The sequence below is a fragment of the Crocuta crocuta genome, unplaced genomic scaffold (genome assembly GCF_008692635.1).
Source record: "Crocuta crocuta isolate KB4526 unplaced genomic scaffold, BGI_CrCroc_1.0 scaffold45, whole genome shotgun sequence".
NCBI classification, from domain to species: domain Eukaryota; kingdom Metazoa; phylum Chordata; class Mammalia; order Carnivora; family Hyaenidae; genus Crocuta; species Crocuta crocuta.
In genome coordinates this window covers 4,156,844-4,180,711 of record NW_027530544.1, presented here as the reverse complement: position 1 = coordinate 4,180,711, position 23,868 = coordinate 4,156,844, and the positions used below count along the sequence as shown (strand labels likewise).

The window sequence follows — 23,868 nt, the reverse complement described above, 5'->3', positions numbered from 1 at the left end:
CTCAAAGAGTATGTCTGTGTGTGTATTTTTTTGAGCTTATATACATCATGACCCAAGTTAGCAAAATTACAAAAGAATGAAATTAACACTTGTGCTAACTATTCTTTTCCAGGTGACCACAAAGTAATAGTGACGGAAACTTATGGAAGACACATTATGCTTGTTTCTTCCATGGAAATTTTAGTTCTTTTATTTTCCTTAAGCAGGTTTCCCAAGTGATTCCCTTAAGAAAACTGTAGATTGACCAGACATGAAAATGTATTTACTTTTGCAGTAGAGACTTGAGAGTATTAATTTCATTACTGGCTGCCTTTCTCTGAAATCAACTTTGTGTCCTTGAACTATTTTCTTTAGTGGTATTAAAGTACTTGAAGTGACCACCCAGTATTCAACATAAGGATATGAAGAATAATCAGGGCTGCTGTAAGAATTATATGATATGAATTAAAACACTGGGTAGATAGTAGACTTTGATGGCATATTTGGTCCCTCATGCAACTCCTTCGACGATTCTTATACTTGTTTTGTATATTCATGGATATTTCTGTGATCATAAGGTTGAAGGTTATNTAATATTCTGTGAACATCTGTCTCAACCACTTATTTACTTTGTCTAGATATTATAATATTTTTATAGTATTTCTCTTTTATATATTTATTTTCATATTCATCAGAGTTCTAAATGCTGGTTGTCTGCCATTTCTGGGAAATTGCACATAATATAGTCATTTAAGGCAGAAAGCAGATTTTGCTTTAAGCTTAAGTCTTATCGTTTTAAGGAAGGCTTATTTATCTCACTACTTTAAAGTGAATAAGTGAGCCTTTCACACTTGAGACGTTTTACATATACATCAAGGATTCATGGAAGTTATTGGGAATTTCAAGACATCTGGCCTTCTAATTTAAAATCTTTTGATTTTCAGAATGAAGCAATGACTGGTTCTCACACCCAGCACAGAGTCTTCTCTCGAATCACTCTGGCATTAATGGAGGATACTGGGTAAGACAGCTGTAAGAATGTTATATGAAACTAATATCAGCTTAAGAAAATACACTTTAGAGGCACCTGAGTGGCTCAGTCAGTTAAGCAACCGACTTCACCTCAGGCCATGATCTCGTGGTCTGTGAGTTCGAGCCCCACATTGGGCTCTGCGCTGACAGCTCAGAGCCTGGAGCCTGCTTTGGATTCTGTCTCTCTGTCTCTCTCAAAAATAAATAAACATTAAAAAAAAATTTTTAATACATTTTGCATTGAAGTAAAATAGTTTTTGAATTTTATGTAGTTAGCTATAATGACCTATACCAATTCCATTTATTTATTCAATAAATGAGGCCCTGAGGTATAGTAATGAATAAGACAGAATTCCAGGCATTATGAGATTTATTTTCTAATAACTAGAGGCCATGCTTATATAAAGGAAAGACTAATCTAAACAAGTTTTTAAAATTATAAATGAAATTGATAATGTATAGATTCCTAGTGTTTAAAGTTTATTTATTTTGAGAGAGAGCACATAAGTGCATGTGTGAGAGTTGAGGAGGGGCAGAGAGAGAGGGTGAGAAAGAATCTCAAGCAGGTTTGGTGCTGTCAGCGCAGAGTTCAATGTGGAGTTCAGTCCCACAAACCATGAGATCATGACCTGAGCTGAAATCAAGAGTCAGACCCTCAACCCACTGAGCCACCCAGGCGCCCCAGAATACTGTTTTTAAGTGACTCCCGTTGGAGTCTTTGTCTCTGTGGGTTCCTGAGTCCTTTTGGCAAGACTCATTAGTGTTTTTATTTTTTACGTTTTATGTTTGTTTATTTTGAGAAAGAGAGAGTGCAAATGAGGGATGGGCAGAGAGAGAGGAAGAGAGAGAGAATACCAGGCAGGCTCCGTGCTATTAGCACGACCCATGAGATTATGAGCTGAGCTGAAATTAAGAGTGGAACACTTAACCAGGTGCCCCAAGTCTCATTACTTTTTGATAGCTTCCTTCCTTCTTTCCTTTTTTTGGCATAGCAGGATGTGCCAGGCTAATAAGCATATATCCTATCCTAGATGTGGGCATCAGCCAATCTTGCAAGGAGCACTGATTCCATTTAATGGGGGAATAGCTTTTAGAAACCACAACCTAGGCACTGTATTCATTGTTCATTGCTATTAGGTTATCGTTGCTTCTCTTAGCTTTTAGTGGACGAAGTTGGGAAATTCATATTTTTGAAAAGAAAAAAGAAAAGACTGGATTTCTTTTAGTACCATTATAACTCTCTCCCATTTATCCTTGAACAAGCAATGGCCAGCAGAAGTGGTCCTGCTGCTCTGTTTAAGAACTTATTTATGGGGCGCCTGGGTGGCTTAGTCGGTTAGGCGTCCGACTTTTGCTTAGGTCATGATCTCGCAGTTCGTGGGTTCCAGCCCTGCTGACTCCCAGCTCAGAGCCTGGAGCCTGTTTCAGTCTGTGACTCCCTCTCTCTCTGACCCTCCCCTGCTCACGCTGTCTCTCTATCTCTCCTAGAAATAAATAAAACATTTAAAAAAAAAAAAAAGAACTTATTTATCGCCCTTTTGTTAAAAGTGCTAATTTCATTAAGATACCCATAAGTTACAGAAACACTGTGGAGTGTGTGAGTTACTGGTGAAATCATGGTACTGGCAACTTTTATAGTACTTTTTCTTTTTCTGGGGCAACACAATAATAAAATGGGCCAGATGTTTTTAAATATCTGGCAATATTTAAAGTTAAAGACATAGAAATTAATTTTTATCAATTTTTTTAGTTTTTATCAAAGACTTCATTGTAGATTAACTAAGTTGTTTCTATCAGTAAAAAAAAAAAAACCATTATTTATCCATCCAGAAACCTGAGAATCATCCTTGAATACTCCTTCTCCCCATCTCTCACATCCATCATGACCTGAGCCAAAATCAAGAGTCAGATGCTTAACTGACTGAGCCACCCAGGCGCCCCAGGGACATAGTTTTTGAGGGATGATGGAAATGTTCTAAAATTAGTTATAGGTATTCCTTAGAGAAATATCAGGTTTGGCTCCAGACCACTGCAATAAAGGAAGTCAAATGAATTTTTTTGTTTCCCAGTGCATATAAAAGTTATGTTTACACTATACCATACTCCGTTAAGTGCACAGTAGCATTATGTCTAATAAAAACAATGTGCATACTGGGGCTTCTGGGCAGCTCAATTGGTTAAGTGTTTGACTTCAGCTCAGGTCATGATCTCATGGTTCGTGAGTTCGAGTCCCACGTTGGGCTCTATGCTGACAGCCTGGAGCCTGCTTCAGATTCTGTGTCTCCCTCTCTCTCTCTGCCCCTCCGCTACTCACGCTCTATCTCTCTGTGTCTGTCTCTTTCAAAAATAAAATTTAAAAAAATTAAAAAGCAATGTACATACCATTTCATTTCAAGTTATCTCTACACCCAACATGGGGCTTGAATTCATGACACCAGGATCAAGAGATGCATGCTCTACTTGCTGAGCCAGCCAGGTATTTCACGATGTAGATACCTTAATTTAAAAATAGTTTTTTGGGGCGCCTGGGAGGCTCAGTTGGTTAAGCATCTGACTTCGGCTCAGATCATGATCTCACAGTTCATTGGGCTCTGCACTGGCGTTCAGAGTCTGATTGGGATTCTCTTTTTCTCCTCTCTGCCCTTATCTCTCTCTCTCTCTCGCTCTGTCTCAAGATAAATAACTTTAAAAAAAATAAATAAAAAGCAGTAGAACTACAAGTGCTACAAGTAGCACTTCTTTCAGAATTGAAGTCAATCTTCTCAAACCCTGCTGCTCTTCCTCAACTAAGTTTAGGTAATATTCTAAATCCTTTACTGTCATTTTAACATCTTCACCAGGAGTACTTTCCATCTCAAGGAACCACTATTTTTGCTCATGCATAAAAAGCAACTTCTTTCTCATCCATTCAAGTTATATCAAGAGGTTGCAGCAATCAGTCACATCTTCAGGCTCCATTTCTAGTTCTCTTGCTATTTCTACCTCATCTGTAGTTACTTCCTCCACTGGAGTCTTGAGCCCCTCAAAGTCATCCATGAGAGTTGGAATCGACTTCTTGCAGACTCCTGTTAATGTTGCTATTTTGACCTCTTCCCATGACTCACAAATGTTCTTAATGGCATCTAGAATGGTGAATCCTTGCCAAATGGTTTTCAGCTTACTTTGCTCAGATCCATCAGAGGAATCACCATCTGTGGCAGCCTTATGAAGTATATTCCTTACATAATAAGACCCCAAGTCAAAATTACTCCTTGCTCTGGGGGCTGCAGAACGGATGCTGTGTTAGCAGGTATGAAAACAACATGAATCCCGTTGTCCATTTCCATCAGAGCTCTTGGGTGACCAGGTGCACTGACGATGAGCAGTAATATTTCAAAAGGAATCTTTTTTTTTTTCTGAACAGTAATCACAACAGTGGGCTTAAAATATTCAGTAAACCATGTTGCAAAGAGATGTGTTGTCATCCAGGCTTTGTTGTTCCATTTACAGAGCACAGACAGAGAAAGTTGGGTGTAACTCTTAACGGCCGGAGGATTTTCAGAATGGTAAATGAGCACTTCATTTACCTCTCAACTTCAGATCACTGGCTTCATCAGCCCCTAATAAGAGAGCCTGTCCTCAGAAGGCCAGGCATTGACTTCTCTCTCTAGCTATGAAAGTCCTAGATGACATCTTCTTCCAGTAGAAGGCTGTCTAATCTACATTGAAAATCTGTTGTTTAGTGTACCCACTTCCATGAGTTACCTGAACTAGATCTTCTGGATAACTTGCTGCAGCTTCTACATCAGCACCTGCTGCTTCACCTTATACTTTTATGTTTTAGAGACTGCTTCTTTCCTTAAAACTCATGAACCAACTTTTGCTAGCTTCCAGTTTTTCTTCTGCAGCTTTCTCAACTTTCTCAGCCTTCACAGAATTGAAGAGAGTTAGGGCCTTGCTCTGGATTAGGCTTTGGCTTAAGGGAATATTGGGCTGGTTTGATCTTCTTTGCAGACTACTCAGACTATCTCCATTATCAGCAATAAGGCTGTTTCACTTTATCATTTGTGTATTCATTGAACTATCACTTTACATTTCCTTCAAGAACTTTTCCTTTGCATTCACAACTTGGCCAACTAACTGTCTAACACATGTTGGGTCTCAGGGAATGGGGAATAAGGAGGCCTGAGAAAAGGGAAAGAGGGGAACAGTCAGTGGAGCAGTCAGAATACATACAGTATTTATTCTTTCCATATGGGTGTGGTATCTGGCACCCTAAAACAATTACAGTAGTAACATGAAAAAACACTGATCACAGATCACTATTAAAAATATAATAATGGAAAAGTTTGAAATATCGTGAGAATTAAAGTGTGACACAAAGACATCAAGTTAGCAATCCTATTGGAAAAATGGTACTAATAGACTTGCTTAATACAAAGTTGCCACAAACCTTCAATTTGTAACAAAAAAATGGCAGTATCTGCAAAGTGCAATAAAATGGAATGCAATCAAATGAGGTATGCCTATAGTGGTAATTGATGTACAACCCTGAATATATACTGAAAAGATTGAATGATACAAATTATAAGGGTGAATTTTATAAGATATAAATTGTGCCACAGTTTTTTTTATAAAGCACACTGACACTGAAGCCAGAACCCTAGATTCAAATCCCATTTTTTTTTTTTTGCCACTCACTTGCTGTATCTTTCCCTCAGTTCTTTCATCTATAAAATAAGGATGAAAAGTGTTAACTACCTCACAGAGTTTTGTGAGGCTTTAATGAGTTTGATATGTCAAGTCCTTAGTATAATTAATGTTTGACACACCGTAAGTGCCAACTAAGGCATTAACTATTATATACAAAACTGAACCAAAGTTTATGGAATAATATTTACTCTACTACCAACAGTGCAGTCCTTTTTTTTCTATTCTGTTAATTTTGAAAGAAATGTTAAGGTACAGTAAATTGATTTCACAACCCTCTATTGCCACTAAGAAACTGTTTCTAGTGCTTCCCCTGCTCCCTCAGCTAACGTGTGCTCATCCTTGGGTTTAGCTTAAAGTTGTTTCCTCAAGCAAATCTTCCCTGATTTCCCAGACTAACTTAGATTTCCCTGTTAATGTGCTGCTATTTATTAGCACCTTATACTTAACCTCTGTGGCACTCAACCCAGTTGGAATTTTTAAAAAATATCTGTCTTCCAGGGCACCTGGGTGGCTCAGTCGGTTAAGCATCTGACTCTTAATTTCAGCTCAGGTCATGATCTCACAGTTGTGAGATTAAGCCCCGCATTGGGCTCTGCTCTGGGCATGGAGCCTGCTTTGAGATTCTCTCTCCCCCTGCCCCCCCCCATAAAATAAAATAAAATATCTGTCTTCCCCCTAGATTATAATCTTCATGAGTGCAAGAACTATGTCTTTTTATTCAGTGGTATAGCCTTATCAGTAAACAAAGTGCCTACCATTAAGAAGTTCTTAATAACTGTTGGCTCATAGTTTAGAAAGAGCAGCAAGGAAGGTATCATGAAGGTTTAAGAAATGTAGCTGGAGTGCCCTGCTGCTCTTAGAGTAACATAGGGCCAATGCTATGCTCAGTACTCAAAATACACTAGATATGGTAATTCCCAAGGGAATCTAATTACTTTATATTTTATTCAGAGGGAGAAGGACTGCCTAACCTAGGCACTGCTAAAATAATTGCTAGTGTGCCATACTGGGGTCATCTGTTACTATCTGGACAACTTGACCTGCTATGATACCAAGTTAGCTGATTAACGTAAGTCACGTTGTAGCTGCAGAGGTAGCAGTTTCTGAGGCAGTTGTGTTCTTTGAAAAAAGGAGAAGGTTTTGAAGATGCCATATCACATATATCTATTTTTGTTTGATTTTGTGGGAAAGTGGCTGGAATGGAGGGAGTAATTCTTGTCATTCCCCCAGCCTTTGAGCCTGTGTTTTTTTTTTAAATATATATATTTTTTTATTTCTAGGAGAGAGAGAGACAGCGTGAGCAGGGGAGGGTCAGAGAGAGAGGGAAACACAGACTCTGAAACAGGCTCCAGGCTCTGAGCTGGCAGTCAGCACAGAGCCCGACGCGGGGCTCGAACCCACGAACCGCGAGATCATGACCTAAGCGAAAGTCGGACGCTTAACCGACTAAGCCACCCAGGCGCCCCGAGCCTATGTTTCTATTTAATGTTTTGGTAATGCTAAAGGGACAAGATGTAATACAAAAGGTAAGAAACTGTTTTGTATAATTTTATAATTTTTGTAAACTAATTTTGTTATTAAGAATAAAGAAGAGGAGTGCCTGGGTGGCTCATTCATTTAAGAATCTGACTCTTGGTCTTGGCTCAGGTCATGATCTCATGGTTTGTGAGTTTGAGCCCTGAATCAAGCTCTGTGCTGATGATGTGATCACTGCTTGGGATTCTCTCTCCCCCTTTCCCTCTGCCCCTCTCCCACTTGTGCGCACTCTTTTTCCCTCTCTCTCAAAATAAATAAACTTAAAAAAAAAGAATGAAGAAGAAAAACTATTAAGTAGGCTCCTTGCCTTTGATTAAATTTGCCAGGAATCAAATCAATGTGGGTTGTTTTTCTGAAATTAGAACATTTTTTAAAGTATTAGACATAGTATTCATATATCTCATAATAGTGTAATTTTTGGTCACAGACAGAGCCTGTATTGATAGAGTATCAAGGCCAGAGAAGCAAGAAACTAAGACCAACTAAATCAATTGGGTAAATTAGTAATTCATCTATTTCCTCCTGAGTTTATTCTCTTTTCTCTCATTTTCTTTTTGTTTCTTTGGCACTTAATCCCTCTGTTTCACACCTTTACCACTTTCTACTTGGTGACTTCTGTCATCTTTGAAAATTACAGTGACAACAAATTTTGGTTTTGTTTTTTTTCAAATATGGAAATACCCTCACCAGAAGACAAGTTTCCCAGTCATTGCTACTGTGAGTCTGTGCAGCAGTTCCTGTGCAGCAGTGGCTTTGTAAATATTCCTTTGTTTTGAGGTCTTGGTTTGCTCATTGCTGAGATTTGTAACTGGCATGTTGGAGTTATTTTTAAAATGACAAAAATAAAAAATGCTTTGTTTTACTTATCTCCACAGTTGGTATAAGGCTAATTACAGCATGGCCGAGAAGTTAGACTGGGGCAGAGGAATGGGCTGTGACTTTGTCAGAAAGAGCTGTAAGTTCTGGATTGACCAGCAGAAACAAAAGTAAGAATGCATTTCCTCATGATATCTTTGATAACACAGTTTATTTCTGATTTGTTCTTTATCTTGAAACTAAAATATCACTATTTTAAAAATGTGGCCTAAACAGTTCAATTTCAAAATGTATGGAAGGGGCACCTTGGTGGCCCAGTTGGCTGAGCATCCAACTTTTTATTTTGGCTCAGGTTTAATGGGATTGAGTCCTGCACCCAGCTCTACTCTGACATTACAGAGCCTGCTTAGGATTCTCTTTCTCCCTCTCTATCTGACCCTCCCCTGCTTGCACAGTTGCTCTCTTTCTCTCTCTCAAAATAAATAAATAAATAAATTAAAAAAAAAAGTATAGAAAACTGGGATGGCTCAGTCGGGTAAGCATCTGACTCTTGATTTCAGCACAGGTCATGAGCTCACTGTTTGTGGGTTCGAGCCCCGCATCAGGCTCTGTGCTGACAGCTCAGAACTTGCTTCACATTCTCTCTCTCCCTCTTGCTTTGCCCCTCCCCCAGCTCATGCTTTCTCTCTATCAAAAAATAAATTAATTAATTAAAAAACATATAGAGGGGCGCCTGGGTGGCTTAGTCCGTTAAGCGTCCGACTTTCGCTTAGGTCATGATGTCGCGGTTCATGGGTTCGAGCCCCGCATTGGGCTCTGTGCTGACTGCCAGCTCAGAGCCTGGAGCCTGTTTCAGAGTCTGTGTCTCCCTCTCTCTCTGACCCTCCCCTGCTCATGCTCTCTCTCTCTCTCTCTCCCTCTCTCTCCTAGAAAAATAAAATGTATAGAAAACAATCACTGGTGTTTCATGGTAATACCAAAATAAGTTGCTACATTGTTGTTTTAAATTATATATGAAAGAATCTACAGTGTAGAATCCAGAGTAGTAAGCATTTCTGTTTAGTTTATAATTAATAAATATGTATATTGCAAAATTTTCCATATTCTATCATTCTTACTCTTTTCTTCAGAGAATGTACTCATAAACATAGATGTAACTATTGATTCAGTATACAAAAAAAATGAGAGATACTTTTGAATAATGGTTCTCAAATCTGGATGAATATCATAATTACCTAGCAAACTTTTAAAAAATACATTCTTTAAGTTTGGGGGATACACACACACATTCATGTTTGTGTGTGTGTGTGTGTGTGTGTGTGTGTGTGTGTGTGTGCATGTTTTTTGTTGTTTTGTTTAATGTAAGCTCTATGCCCAGTATAGGGCTCAAACTCATAACCCCAAGATCCAGAGCCTCACACTTCATGGACTGAGCCAGCCAGATGCCCCTATAAATATATTTTTCTAACTTTTTATTTTGAGATAATTATAGAGTCACATGCAGTTGTAAAAAATATGTACAGAGATTCCATGTACACTTTATCCAGTTTTCTTGATGGGTAATATTCTGAAAAAACTATAGTACAACAAGACAACCAGAATATTGACATTGATGCAGTCAGATACAGAGCATCTTACTCATATTGCCATTTTATAGATGTACACAGTTCCCTCCCTGTTCAGCCCCTCCTAAGCCCCTGGAAACCACTAAGCTGTTTCTATAATTTTGTTATTTCAAGAATGATGTATAAATCAGTTCATACTGTATATAACCTTTTGGGATTGGCTTTTTTCACTCCACATAATTTTCTGGAGATTCATCCAGGTTATCATGTATATCAGTAGTTTGCTTAGGTTAATGGTTGAATAATATTCCATGATACAGATGTGCCATAGTGTGTTAAAACATTCTCATGTTGAAGGATATCTAGATTGTTTCCAGTTTTGGGCTCTTATGAATAAATGCTGTAGACATTTGTATACAGGTTTTTATGTGAACATAAATCTTCATTTCTCCAGGATAAATGCCCAAGAGAGTAATTGCTGGGTCATATGGTAGTGGCAAGTTTAGTTTTGAGTTTTGTAGTAAAAACTGCTGAACTCTTTTCCAGAATCTCTATGTCATATTATATTCTACCACCAATGTATGAGTGATAATAGTTTCTCCACATCCTCATCAGCATTTGGTGGTGTGCCTTTTTTTAATTTTAGTTATTTTGAAAGATAGTAGTGATTATCTTATTGTGGTTTTAATGTGCATTTCCCTAATGGCTAGTGATGTTGAGTATCCTTTCATGTGCTTATTTGATATCTGTAAATCCTCTTGGATGAGGTGTTTCATCATGTCTTATGGCGATTTTTAATTGGATTGTTTGCTTTTGTTGTTTTTACTGTTGAGTTCTGAGAGTTCTTTATATATTCTAGATACTAATCCTTTGTTGGATATGTGGTTTGCACATGTTTTCTCCTAATCTGTAGCTTTTCTTTTTATTCTTTTAATAGGGTCTTTTGTAAAGCAAAAGTTTTTAACTTTGGTGAAGTACAAATTATCCTTTTAAGAATCATAGTGTCAATGTCAAGTCTAAAAACTCGGCAAAGCCCTAGATTCCAAAGATGTCCTTGTAATTTTTTTTCAAAAATTTTAGAGCTTTATGTTCTATATTTGAGTCTGGGATCCATTTTTAGTTAATTTTTGTATAAAGTGGGAGACTTAGGTCAAAGTTCATTTTTTGGTGTATGGATGTCCTGTTGTTCCAGCCCCATTTGTTGAAAAGGTTATCTCTCTTTCATTGAATTGTTTACTTCCATTTGTGAAAGAATCAGTTGAGTGTATTTTTATGGGTCTATTTCTGTGTTCTCTATTCTGTTTCATTGATCTGTGTGTCAGTCCATTAACACTGCACAGTCCTTTGTTACTGTAGCCATACTATATTTTAAAATTGGGTAAATGTATTCTTCCCACTTTATTTTTCATAATAATTTTAGCTACTCTAGTTCCTTTGCCTTTGATATAAATTTCAGAATAACCTTGTCTACAAAAAAAAAAAACTTGCTGGGATTTTTCTATGAATTATGTTAAAAACCTATATTATCAATTTTAGGAGAATTGACATCCTTATTGACTTTTTAAATCCAATGAGAAGGGAAGACATTTAGCTTTTCACCATTAAGTATAATGTTAGTTGTAGGTGTTCTGTAGATGCTCCTTTTCAGTTGAAGTTGCCCTCTAGTTCTGTTTTGCTGAGAATTTTTATCACAAATGGATGTTGACTTCTGTCAAGTCATTTTTCTGCTTTGGTTGATATAATTATGTGATTTTTAAAAAACCTGTTAATATGATGGATTACATTGATTGATTTTCAAATATTAAACCAGTTTTCTGTTGCTGGAATAAACCCCACTTAGTCATGGTATATTGTTATTTCTGTATGTTGCTGAATTCCATGTACTAATATTTGTAATGGAATTTTCTGTATATATTCATGGAGAGTATGATATCTTTGTTTCTTTTTTGTACTATTTTTGTTTTTTGTATCAGGGCAATTAAAAAAGTATTAACTTCCTTAATATTTACACAGCTATTCATATTTTTCTATTTCATAATGGATCAATTGGGGTAATTTGTGTTTATTGAAGTATTAGTTCATTTTACCAAAGTTATTAGATTTATGTGTACAGAGTAGTTTGTAGTAGTTCCTTACTATTATTTTAGTGTCTGTAAAGTCTATAGGGAGGTCCCATTTCATTCCTAATATTGGTAATTTGCGTTTTCTGGGTTTTTTTTTTTCACTTTTGCTAGGGTTTGTCAATTTTATTCTTTTTAAAGTACTAGCTTTTTGTTTCACTGATGTCTTTTATTGTTTTTCTGTTTCCTAATTTATTGATTTCTGTTATTGTCATTATTACAGCCTTCCTTATGCTTGTTTTTGTTTTATTCTCTCTCTAGTTTCTTGATTATTGATTTGATATGTTACATCTTTCTAACATGTATTTAATGCTATTTCTCTCTTAGCACTTCTTTAGCTGTGTCCCATGAATTTCAATATGTTGTTCATTTTGCTGATAATTTAAAAGTTTGAGATAAATGGAGCACCTGAGTGGCTCAGTTGGTTGAGTATCCAACACTGGCTCAGGTCATGATATTGCAGTTCATGAGATTGAGCCCTGCATCAGGCTCACGGCTATCAGCACAGCTTGAAGTTAAAGTTCCCCTCTGTCCCCATATCTCTCTGCCCCTCACCCTCTCATGCTCTCTTTCTCTTCCTCTCAAAAATAAATAAACATTTTTTAAAAAATAAAAATTTGAAACAGGTGACTTGCTTAGAATCACACAGTTGATGAGGGACAGAGCTAGGACTTTAGCTTCTTTCTCTCCAGGTCCAGTGCCACGTCCACTAGATCACAGGTACATCTTGTGAAGATGTCATTCTTATTTTTCTCTTGTGGGTTAAGTCTCAAAGTGGTTGAAATCAGTTTCTACTAAGGAGTCTGACATCTGAATTATAACCCTGCTGTGAAAAGAGCTGCTAATAAGCGGTATCAGGAAGTCAGGAAGCACCTGCAGCCACTTTTGGGACAGCTAGTTATATCTAGCACTACAACTTGATCTGCTAGTGTAATAGTTCCCAAATTTTCCTGTGCCTTTGAATCATCTAGACAGACTTTTTTTTTTTAAACTGTATTCTTTTTNAGAGCCCGACGCGGGGCTCGAACCCACGAACCGCGAGATCATGACCTAAGCGAAAGTCGGACGCTCAACCGACTAAGCCACCCAGGCGCCCCTAGACAGACTTTTTAATAAAATCTCCATTCCCATGTTACAGCCCATCCCAATTAAATGAGAGTGTCTGGAAGTGGGAAACCGGCATTGGCTTTTTTATTTTTTAGAGATCCCCAGGTGATTTCACTTTGCAGCAAAGTTTGGGAACTGCTGTTCCAGTGTGTTATAGGAAGTACATAATTAACGTTGCAACTGCCAGACCTTAGAGATTTTTTTTTCTTTTAACAGCTACAATCAGATCTCCATTGGGTCCCAATTATAGGATCACCTAAAACCAAAAACAGAAGGGAACTTCCTCTTCTCCATTCTTCAAAACTAAAACTTTTGGTCCCTGAATTCTGTACTTCCAGCCATAAGCCAACATCTGTCTAGGGCCAATTAGCAAATATTTTAGCCTTTCAGAGTCATATAGTCTCTGTTGCAGCTACTCAACTCTGCTTTTGTACATCAGGAATAGCCAAAGACAAAATGAATGGGCCTGGCCATGTCCCAGTAATACTTTATTTACAAAAACAAGAAACAAAGAAACCGAAAGAGCAGTTTTGGGCAGGATTTGACCCAAGAGTTGAAGTTTACTCTTCCCTGTCATAAGCATTCAAATGTCCCACTTTTGAAATGTTGACATCCAGAAGTACTTAGAGCACAGAGGTCAACTTTTGGCACCATAGGCCCAGTCTGGCCATATCCTTGAGTTATCTTAGATTCCAGTGTAACCTTTCTTGAGCACAGGGGCTGGTGCTTAACTTCAGCTGTGGCACCTCTCCTTTATTGTTGGATTACTGGAGTGAGAAGGGAGCAGTTGAGTATAGGCAGAACCCTCCTTATTTGAATCATTTGAATCTATGTACACACAAAATAAGGTACTTTCTGTGTTTTGAAATGACCTGTGTATTATTAACTCTTCTTCTTAGTTTATTTGCCTTTGATATCAGCTCTAGAGTGGCACTGTCCAATAAAGTACCACTAGCCACATGTGGTTATATAAATTTATATTTAAATTAATTAAAGTTAAATAAAACTGAAAATTCAGTTCTTCAGTTGCACTAGTCACATTTCAAGTGGTTAATAACCACATGATTAGTGGCTACTGTGTTGGACAGCACAGCTCCATTGCAGAAAGTTCGATTAGGTTATGCTGCTTTAGAATTATATGCCATGAATCTTGAACAACTCTAACTTTGGATCTCTAAATCAGTATTTTTTAACTTCCTAATTCTTCTCTATCCATTTAACCAAAACTCATATTTTAATTACTTTAAGGTAAATATTATGTATTGTTTTATTTTAGAGAAAAAGGAAATGAATTTTATGTTATTGAGAAAGTAGCCTAGTAATTACTGGTCATATTCATTGGAATCTTATTCATAGAAAGTTATAAAATCACACTATGTAAAGATTTAAAAAATTTTTTAATGTTTATTTTTGAGAGAGAGACAGAGTATTATCGAGAGAGAAAAAAAGAGAGAGGGAGACAAAGAATCTGAAGCAGGCTCCAGGTTTCAAGCTGTCAGCACAGAGCTCGACGCGGGGCTCATACTTACGGACCACGAGATAATGACCTGAGCCAAAGTCAGACACTGAACAGACTGAGCCACCCAGGTGCCCCTGTAAAGATTTTATAAAAGTGGTGGGGACACTGAAATTACATTTATTGAGTAACCTGTCTGTGCTGAGCACTGAGTGCTTTATAGTTGAAGCCCAGGAAAATGAAGTAAACATCAAATAAGCTAGTATTTGAAACCAAGCCTGCGTGAAGACTTCTAGATCTTTGCTTTCTTATTACAGTGTGCTGCTTCAAGTTTACCAAAGACTATGGTAGGTCTTTTACACATTTTATCTCAAGAAACTGTGATTCCCTGAGAGATGTTTTATTGCTATACTTTGTTAACTTAAATGAAGCAAGTATCAATTTTGCCTAAAATAAATCTAATCTAGGCTTTTTCCCTTAAAAAAGCATGTGGAAGAAGAGGAAAAATAACAGTAATACTATCACAATTTGGCAGTCAGTCTTAATAGGATTTATATTGTTTAAGAATATTGGAATTTCATTTATAACATTACTATTATGACATTAATATTATTTGTATTGTAATTATCAGTAAGATGACCAATTAGAATCATAGGTTGGTTTGAAGATTATTTTTACAGAACAGTGCAATAGATTTTGGTATCTGGAAATTATAAGATCTCTTTTTCCAAATTGTACTTCCAACATTAGATTTAACAGAAGAGAGCAACTTGCAATAATTAGGAATATTCACAGTCTTCTTTTTGCACATGAAAGCAAGATGTCTTATTAATGTTTTCAGTATAACAGACTGTCAAACAGGAGTCTTTGAACTAGATCATCCCATAGAAAACACTTCACTCTTTGTAGCTGCAGTGCAGAAAGGGTATGCATCGTCTCTATCTCTTTATAATACTCCATTATATTAATTATGAAGATTTGTATTTCTAAGCCGGCTTGGGAATTTCATAATTTGTCATTAAACACACAGATCAGATCTGCAGAAATTCATTTTACTGACAAAAGTGGAGAAAGAGATAAATATTTTGTTTAATAATGGTGAAGCAATGTTATAATGCATTTGACATTAATCTTTTATAACATTAAGCATTTGTTTTTACCCTTTGAAACATTAACATTATAATCTGATTCAGCATTTATTATTAAGCTATCAGAACATATTAAAATTATAATAGAAATTGGATTTGTTATGTTTTCTTTAGAGTTTGATACCGTGGTGTTTCTTTGCATGCAGGAGGCAGACGCTGAGCCCTTTTTGTGACACGCTCAGAAGTAATCCCTTACAGTTAACTTGCCGCCAAGACCAGAGAGCAGTTGCAGTGTGTAATTTGCAGAAGTTTTCAAAACCTTTGCCTCAAGAGTACCAGGTAACACTTGTTTGGGGCAAAATTTTAGGAATCATCTCAATTTTAAAGTGAAGTCTCCATCTCGAATTAGAAGAGTAAATTAAGTTTTTCAACTTGTAAAAAGCCCCATTGGTTTTCTATAAGTTAGAAAAAGATGAAGAATTTTTACAATTCTTTAAAACCAGTGTGCTGGTCAATAACAATTAATATCTAGCAATGCCTTGTAGTAATAGTAAGAGGCATTTAGAATATTTATTGGATCTATTTTTAAATGATTTGTATTTTTTTCTAATTGTTTCCAAAGTCTTCATCTTTAATTTCCTCTAATTTACACAGAAAACAAGGTGTTTTAAGAGAATAACTGAGGTACTGTATTCCAATTCATTACAAGTCTTAAAAGTTCTACTTTAGGAAAGATTTGACTCATGGGATCTAAAAGGTGAAGGAATTGATCCCACATATTCAGTCTGAATCTCTGGTTTGACCTGTAAGTTTTATGTTGCAGTAGCCATCTCTAAAACTCTTCAGTTCTGCCTGCCATTTACAGAGGACCCTGTAGTCAGAAGGGGCATATCAGAAGATTTAAAATGATTGCTGCTAAATGTTGAGCTTTCCTGCATATGTTCATGACCCCACTGAATGCTTCAGACACCGTAAGATGGCAACTCTATTTCTAGGCATAGGAAGATAATTCAGTGAGTTAGTGTAAATGTGAAATCTTTAAAATTTATCTGGTGCCTTGTTCCTTTGGCGTTCCAAGTATTTTACATATATTATCTCATTCATAGTCTCATAGTTTTACTTTTTCAAGTTTGTCAAAACAACACATAAATTAAGTCTTCTAATAACACTTTAAGTGCATTATATTTAAAATACCTTAATTCTCTGGATTAGTTTGTGTTTTGTCAACACTTAAAACTCTTCCTATTCATCCTTTTAAAACATTAGTCAAATTCGTCATCTAATAAAAATAATATACTTACCTTGTTTATTTCTAAAACTATAACAACCTTGAATACCACTCAGGTACAATATTACTCTCTTTATGTTCTATTATAAATGGAGGAAAATACGGTAATATCTTTTTTGTGTTTTACAGTATTAGCGATTGCTATAAATTGTTTGATTATATAGAATGTTTCTGACTTTTCTATCTTCCTAATAATTTTTTTTGTAGTACTTCGATAAACTAAGTGGAATACCTACAGAAGATTTGCCTTATTATGGTGGTTCAGTAGAAATTGCTGACTACTGCCCTTTCAGTCAGGAATTCAGTTGGCATTTAAGTGGTGAATATCAGCGCAGCTCAGATTGTAGGATATTGGAAAATCAACCAGGTTAGTAGTATAGTAAAATGAAATGTTATATACATATTAAAATCACATATCAGCAGTATAAAATAAGGGTTAAGGACATAGACCCAGGAGCCATACTCTGTGAGTTTGTATTATAGTTCCACCGGTATCCATTTGTGAAGTAACTTAACTTCTTTGTGCCTCAGTTTCTTCCTCTGTACAAAGGGGATAATAGAACCTATCTTACAGAGTTGCTGTGAGAACTAATAAATGAATTCATAAAGTAAATGCTTCGAACTGTGACTCATAACAAGGGTTCTTAGCTGTTAGATACACTTGCACATGTGTGCATGCACTACTTTTTTGTCATACCTTACATCTGCATGACACTCATTTGCAAAGCACTTTCGTTTTTATCATTTCATTTTATTCCTCTAAAAACCTGATGAGAGACATAGAAAAGATAATACTGAATTTCACAGGTAAATGAAGAGACTCTAAATAATACAGTTAATTGGTACCTGTGTAAGATCCTCCACTGCAGAGCTCTTTTTATTAAATCATATTAGGTATCCTATTTTTTTTTCTCTCCTCAGGAGTGTGCATTTTATGTAATTTAGAAGTAATATGTTATTCTCCAGATATCAGAACAATACTATTGTCCCATGGCTAGTAAGATGTATTACCATATTATTTGTTCCCTTTTAATAAACATAAAGAATATAACAATTGGGTATTCACCTCTGTAAACAAAATGTTATCACATATATGTTAATAAAGAGCAATAAGTAGTTTCTTACTCTGTGGTCATCAGAATTTATAACCCAGTCGTTTTTATTCCTCCCCCTATTCCATACTTCATTACAGACTCTGCTTTTTACATTTTAAATTTCCATAATGGTTTTTCCTTTTATTGCTAAACCTGGTAGATTTAGCTGAATTTATATAGTCATTTTTTAATCACTCACATATTTAATAAATGTCTAAAAACTTGTAACTATTCAGCAGTTCCATGTTAAAACTGAGAAATACAGAGATCTGTCACTTATGGGTTTGCCAAAGATGGTGTCACATCTTACTGTTTTAGAGCTGGAATTGGCAAACATTTATTGTAAAGAGAAAGATAGTAAATATTTTAAACTTTGTGGGTCATATGGTCTCTGTTGAAACTATTGAAATCTGTTACAATGTGAAAGCAATTATAGACAACATATAAATTAATACATAAATTAATGGCTGTGTTCCAATAAAACTTTTATTATTTATGAAAACAGCTAACCCTCAGGATTTGGCCTGAGGCTTATAGTTTGCTGAGCATCCCCTTTTCTTTTTCTTTTTCTTTTTCTTCTTCTTCTTTTTTTTTTTTTTTTTTGACACTGACAACTTTGTTTTCAGGGACTTTGAAATACAAATATAAAAAACAATAGTTCTCTTTATTTCTGTTTAACATTTTCTTTCTTAGCTTATATAATTAAAATTTTTCAAAACTGACATAAAATACTTATCTCTAAGAACCCTCTGTTTTCAAAAAATGAAACTTACTTGTACTAAGTGTAAAGAGAGCGAATTATTGCTAGGGCTTAAGAGCCTCATTCATTTGTCCATTAGCTAGATAGAGGTCATTTAATCCACCCTATCCCTCTGCATGTTTGGGGTTTTAAAAATTTTTTTTAATGTTTATTTTTGAAAGAGAGAAATAGAGTGTGAGCTGGGGAGGGGCAGAGAGAGAGGGAGACACAGAATCTGAAGCAGGCTCCAGGCTCAGAACTGTCGGCACAGTGCCCAATACTGGGCTCGAACTCACAAACTGTGAGATCATGACCTGAGCTGAAGTCAGACACCCAATCAACTGAATCACCCAGGCACCCCTGCACATTTGTGTTTAGTCTGATGTTAGATCAGCATCTTATGTACGGACTTCCAGCAGATAGCATAAAATGAAAATACAAGAAAACTTTGCAAAAAGTTTTTACAACATCCCCTCAAAAGCCTTCTTTATATAAATTGCTTGGCTGCATCTCTCATGGGTCATGACAGATGGTAACTCCTATTTAGACTACCAGTAAAGACAATTATTAGTGCCATATCCTCTATATAGCTAACTGAGATAACTTTATTTTTTTTAAGTTTATTTATTTATTTTGAGAGAGAATACAAATAGAAGAGGGGCAGAGAGAGAGAGAGATGATCCCAAGCAGACTCCACACTGCTAGCACAGAGCCCAGTGTGGGGCTCGAACCCGTGAACCATGAGATCATGACCCAAACTGAAGTCAGATGCTCAACTTATTGAGCCAACCAGGTGCCTCTAACTTAGATACTTTAGGCCCAGTTTTATCTCCCATTTTTGATAGAATAATTTCTTCCCATTAAGTCCTTTATTGAGAACCCAGTTTGATTTTGGAGCCCTGTTTCTCTTGATTTTTTTTAATTGAAAATTTCCATTAAACATGTTTGATTTTTATTTCAATTTAATTAAAAAAATTTTTTAACGTTTATTCATTTTTGAGAGACAGAGTGTGAGTGGGGGAGGGGCAGAGAGAGAGGGAGACACAGAATCTGAAGCAGGCTCTAAGCTCTAAGCTGTCAGCACAGAGCCCAACGCGGGGCTCAAACCCGCAAACTGTGAGATCACAACCTGAGCCGAAGTTGGACGGTTAACTGACTGAGCCACCCAGGCACCCCTAATTTAATTTTTTTTAGAGAGAGAGAGCAAGCCACATACAAGTAGGGAGGGGCAGAGGAGCTGGAGAAAGAATCTTTTTTTTTTAAGTTTATGTATTTATTTTGAGAGAGAGAGAGAGAACACATACATGTGTGCATGCACAGGAGTAGGGGAAGAGTAAACAGAGAGAAGGGGTAGGAGAGAATCCCAAGCAGACTCTGCACTGTCAGCACAGAGCCTGATGGGGGCTTCATCTCACAACCATGAGAGCATGACCTGAGTTGAAATCAAGAGTCAGGAGCTTAACCAAATGAGCCACCCAGGCAGCCCTCACATGCTTGAATTTTAAAGCAACTTATAGCCATAAAAATGGAATGAACTTAACGGAGGACTATGGGGAAGAAGAAGGGGAAAAATCGTGGGGGAAAGGGAGGGAGGCAAACCATGAGAGGCTCTTGAATGCTGAGAACAAACTGAGGGCTGATGAGGGTGGGGGGGAGAGGGGTGATGGGCATGGAGGAGGCACTTGTGGAAATGAGCATGGGGTGTTATATGGAAACCAACTTGACAATAAACTATTAAAAAAAAAGGCATGATTCATTTCGTGTTCTTTGTGCCAAATGTCAATTTTTAAGAAAAGTTCTCTGGTTTGCTTCAGACCTTTTTAAAAACTATGGTGCTGAAAAGTATGGACCTCATTCAGTTTGTCTAATTCAGAAATCCGCATTTGTCATGGAAAAGTGTGAGAGGAAGCTGAGTTACCCAGACTGGGGGAGTGGATGTTATCAGGTAAACTATATGATTGTTAATAATTATTATTAAATATTATATAATTTATCTCATTATATGGTTTTTCTATTTTAAAATATATTTTATATTTTTATATAATTTACTGATTAATACTTTAATTTATCTTGTTTATATAAATATTATTTTGAATGCTCATGTCTTGTGAAAATATTGTCATTTCTTTGAGAAATTACCTTTTTCCACTTGTTTAAAAATATGTATAATTGCTGATATATATATATCAGCAAGTTTTATATTAATTTTATTTGGGGAATATAGCCCAAGAAAATAATGGAATATGAAATTTTTAAAAATCCAAATCGAATAATTTATTGCTGGTCTGAGGTTTGCCGCCTTTTACACTTTCAGTTTACATCGTTTCCACAAAGAGCAGATTATCAATATTTAAAGGAATTTAATACTGACCTATTCAGTAAGGCAATCATCTTGAAGCAAATTTTTATTGAAATCTTATATAACTCAAGCTTATAAAAAGCCAACATAATTGAAAATTGGGTTCTCCCTCAAAGCCTTAGGTATTCAAAACTTGTAACAGTTAATTTAAAAGTAAGCAAACAAAACAAAACAAAACCCCTGCAGCTGAAATACTTTTAAAAAATCGAAATGATATGGTATTTTGCTCAGCATAACACCCTCAAGGAGGATTAGGAGGAACTTAACGGAGTACCGTCCTCTGTGGGGGAGGAAAAGGGGGGAAATAGTCAGGGAGAGGGAGAGAGGCAAACCATGAGAGACTCTTGAATGCTGAGAACAAACTGAGGACTGATGGGTGTAGGGCAGTAGGGGGGAGATGGGCATGGAGGAGGGCACTTGGGATGAGCACTGGGTGTTATATGGAAACCAACTTGACAATAAATTATTTGTAAAAAAAAAAATCTAAGTGAGCTTAATCTTTACAAAAGTTATTTTAGCTCAAAAACTATAAAATCAAAATTATCTTAATTCTACAAAGACGGGAGAGGTTCTTTGACTTCATGCCACTGGAATATATGTAATTTTGTTCTTGAACAGGTATTATTTGCAATTTTATTTCATAAGATCTGAGGAAAGCATGGATTTAAGAATAAATCAACTACAGATTAATAATAGATTTTCTCATTTGTCATTAGAAATCCAAAAGTAGCAAATTACTTTAAATAATTGCATCACCTTATTAAAACATACTAAGATACAGGTGTTCTATAACTTATGAATATCTAACTTAAAGAATATTCTATACTCTACTAATGGATGTCATGGAGGAAAGTGGGATCCTGAGATCTGAAAAGTAAGAATTTTTTGTACCATTTCAGCTGAAAGATCTAAATGGATTTACGTAGCTGGGAATTTAATTATTACTTTTAAGGTTACTTATAAATTAGCTTTTTGGTAACAGCTTTATTGAGATATAATTAAGACATCATACAATTCATATAAAATTATCTTTGAAATCTTATCAATGACAATTTAAAATAAATATTTTTCAGTAATAATCTGATAACTGTAATCCTACAATCATTTTCTGATGAATTCCATTGAAGATTTATTTATTTGATAGTTTTGACCTGGTTATAATCATAATACAAAATTTTGTTTTACTGCCTTTACTTAGTACTTAACAGAACAAAACACCTTTTCCAAGTTTTTCCAATAATAAAAATTACTATTCTTTCTTTCTTCTTCTTTTTTTTTTTTTTTTTTTTTGTAAGTAAACTCTACCCCCAACATGGGGCTTGAACTCACAACCCTAAAATCAAGAGTCACATGCTCTACCAACTAAGCCAGCTAGGTGCCCCAATAATTACTATTCTTTATGGCTATAAGACATTGCATCTTTTTTTTTAAATAAATGTTTATTAATTTTTGAGAGAGAGAGAAAGTGCATAAGTAGAGTGTGGGGCAGAGAGAGAGGGGGACAGAGGATCTGTAGCAGGCTCTGAGCTGATAGCAACAAACCTGTTGCGGGGCTCAATCTCACAAACCAGGATATCATGACCTGAGGTGAAGTTAGACTCTCAACTGACTGAGCTACTCAGACCCCCCAAGATATTGCATCCTTTTTTTCTTTTCTTTTCTTTTTTTTTTTTTAATTTACATCCAAGTTAGTTAGCATGTAGCACAATAATGATTTCAGGAGTATAACCCAGTGATTCATTCCTTACATATAACCCCCAGTGCTCATCCCAACAGGTGTCCTCCTTAATGTTCCTTGTCCATTTAGCCCATCCCTCCACCTACAAGCCCTCCAGCAACCCTCAGTTTGTTCTCTATATTTAAGAGTCTCTTATGTTTGGTCCCCCTCATTGTTTTTATATTATTTTTGCTTCCCTTCCTTTCTGTTCATCTGTTTTGTATCTTAAATTATATGTATGAGTGAAGTCATATACTTGTCTTTAACTAATTTCATCGCATCTTTTTTATAATTAGGGAAGTCATTTCTTCATTGTATATTGAGTTAATTTTCACTTTTCATGATAAAATATACTTTTATAAGCACATTGACATATTTTACCTTTTTAAAAATTATTTTTCAAAATCCCCATAAGTGAAAATATATTTTTTTAATTTTTTAAATGTTTTATTTATTTCTGAGAAAGAGACAGTATGAGCAGGGGAGGGTCAGAGAGAGACGGAGATACAGAATCTGAAACAGGCTCCAGGCTGTAAGCTGACTGTCAGCACAGAGCCCAACATGGGGCTCGAACCCACAAACCGTGAGATCGTGACCTGAGCCGAAGTTGGACGCTTAACCGACTGAGCCACCCAGGCGCCCCATAAGTGAAAATATTAAAAGGGATAAAGCTAGAACAGTGGCAACTGTAATAGGAGGATGATCTGTTCAGACTCTTATTTCATTTTATTTCTTTATTTATAAAGTAAGCTTTACACCCAACGTGGAGCTTGAACTCATGACCCTGAGATCAGAAGTCATGTGCTCTACCAACTGAGCCAGCCAGGCACTCCCTCTTCAGGCAACTTTAATGGTTTGTCAACACCACCAGCACCTCAAAGGGATTATGCAGATTTGCAGTACCATCTACAAAGATTGAATGTACTTGGCTTCCCTGTACTTTGAGTTGTCAGTTAATTTTGCTAATTTAATTTTACTAATTTAATACTAACCACCATTTATATAAGAAAATGCGTATGATTTGCAAACAATTAACATGAATTAGCTTTTTTGCTTTTTGTTGTTTGTTTTACTTATTTTGACAGAGAAGCTGCAAGAGTGATACAGAATTTTTTCTGAGTCATTTAAGTGCAAGTTGCTGACATGCTTCACCCTCAACCCCGTGTGCTTTGCATATTTCTTATAAACAAGAAATCTCCCTAGATAACCACAGTACTATAAAAAAAAATTTTTTTAATTAGTAAATGAACACTGATATATCTAATTCTTGGACCCTATTC

The 23,868-nt window shown here is 36.1% G+C and overlaps 1 protein-coding gene across 2 annotated transcripts in view; it reads left to right on the top strand.

Annotated features, from left to right (window-relative positions):
• Positions 1-23,868, top strand: part of LMLN (leishmanolysin like peptidase) — a 79,120-nt gene that overhangs the window by 37,324 nt on the left and 17,928 nt on the right. For both annotated transcript variants that reach the window (XM_077767641.1, XM_077767642.1), the window contains exons 11-15: positions 924-1,000; positions 8,115-8,225; positions 15,598-15,730; positions 16,887-17,046; positions 20,327-20,457. In XM_077767641.1, coding sequence (XP_077623767.1) covers positions 924-1,000; positions 8,115-8,225; positions 15,598-15,730; positions 16,887-17,046; positions 20,327-20,457 — 612 coding nt within the window. The remainder of the gene's footprint in view (positions 1-923; positions 1,001-8,114; positions 8,226-15,597; positions 15,731-16,886; positions 17,047-20,326; positions 20,458-23,868) is intronic.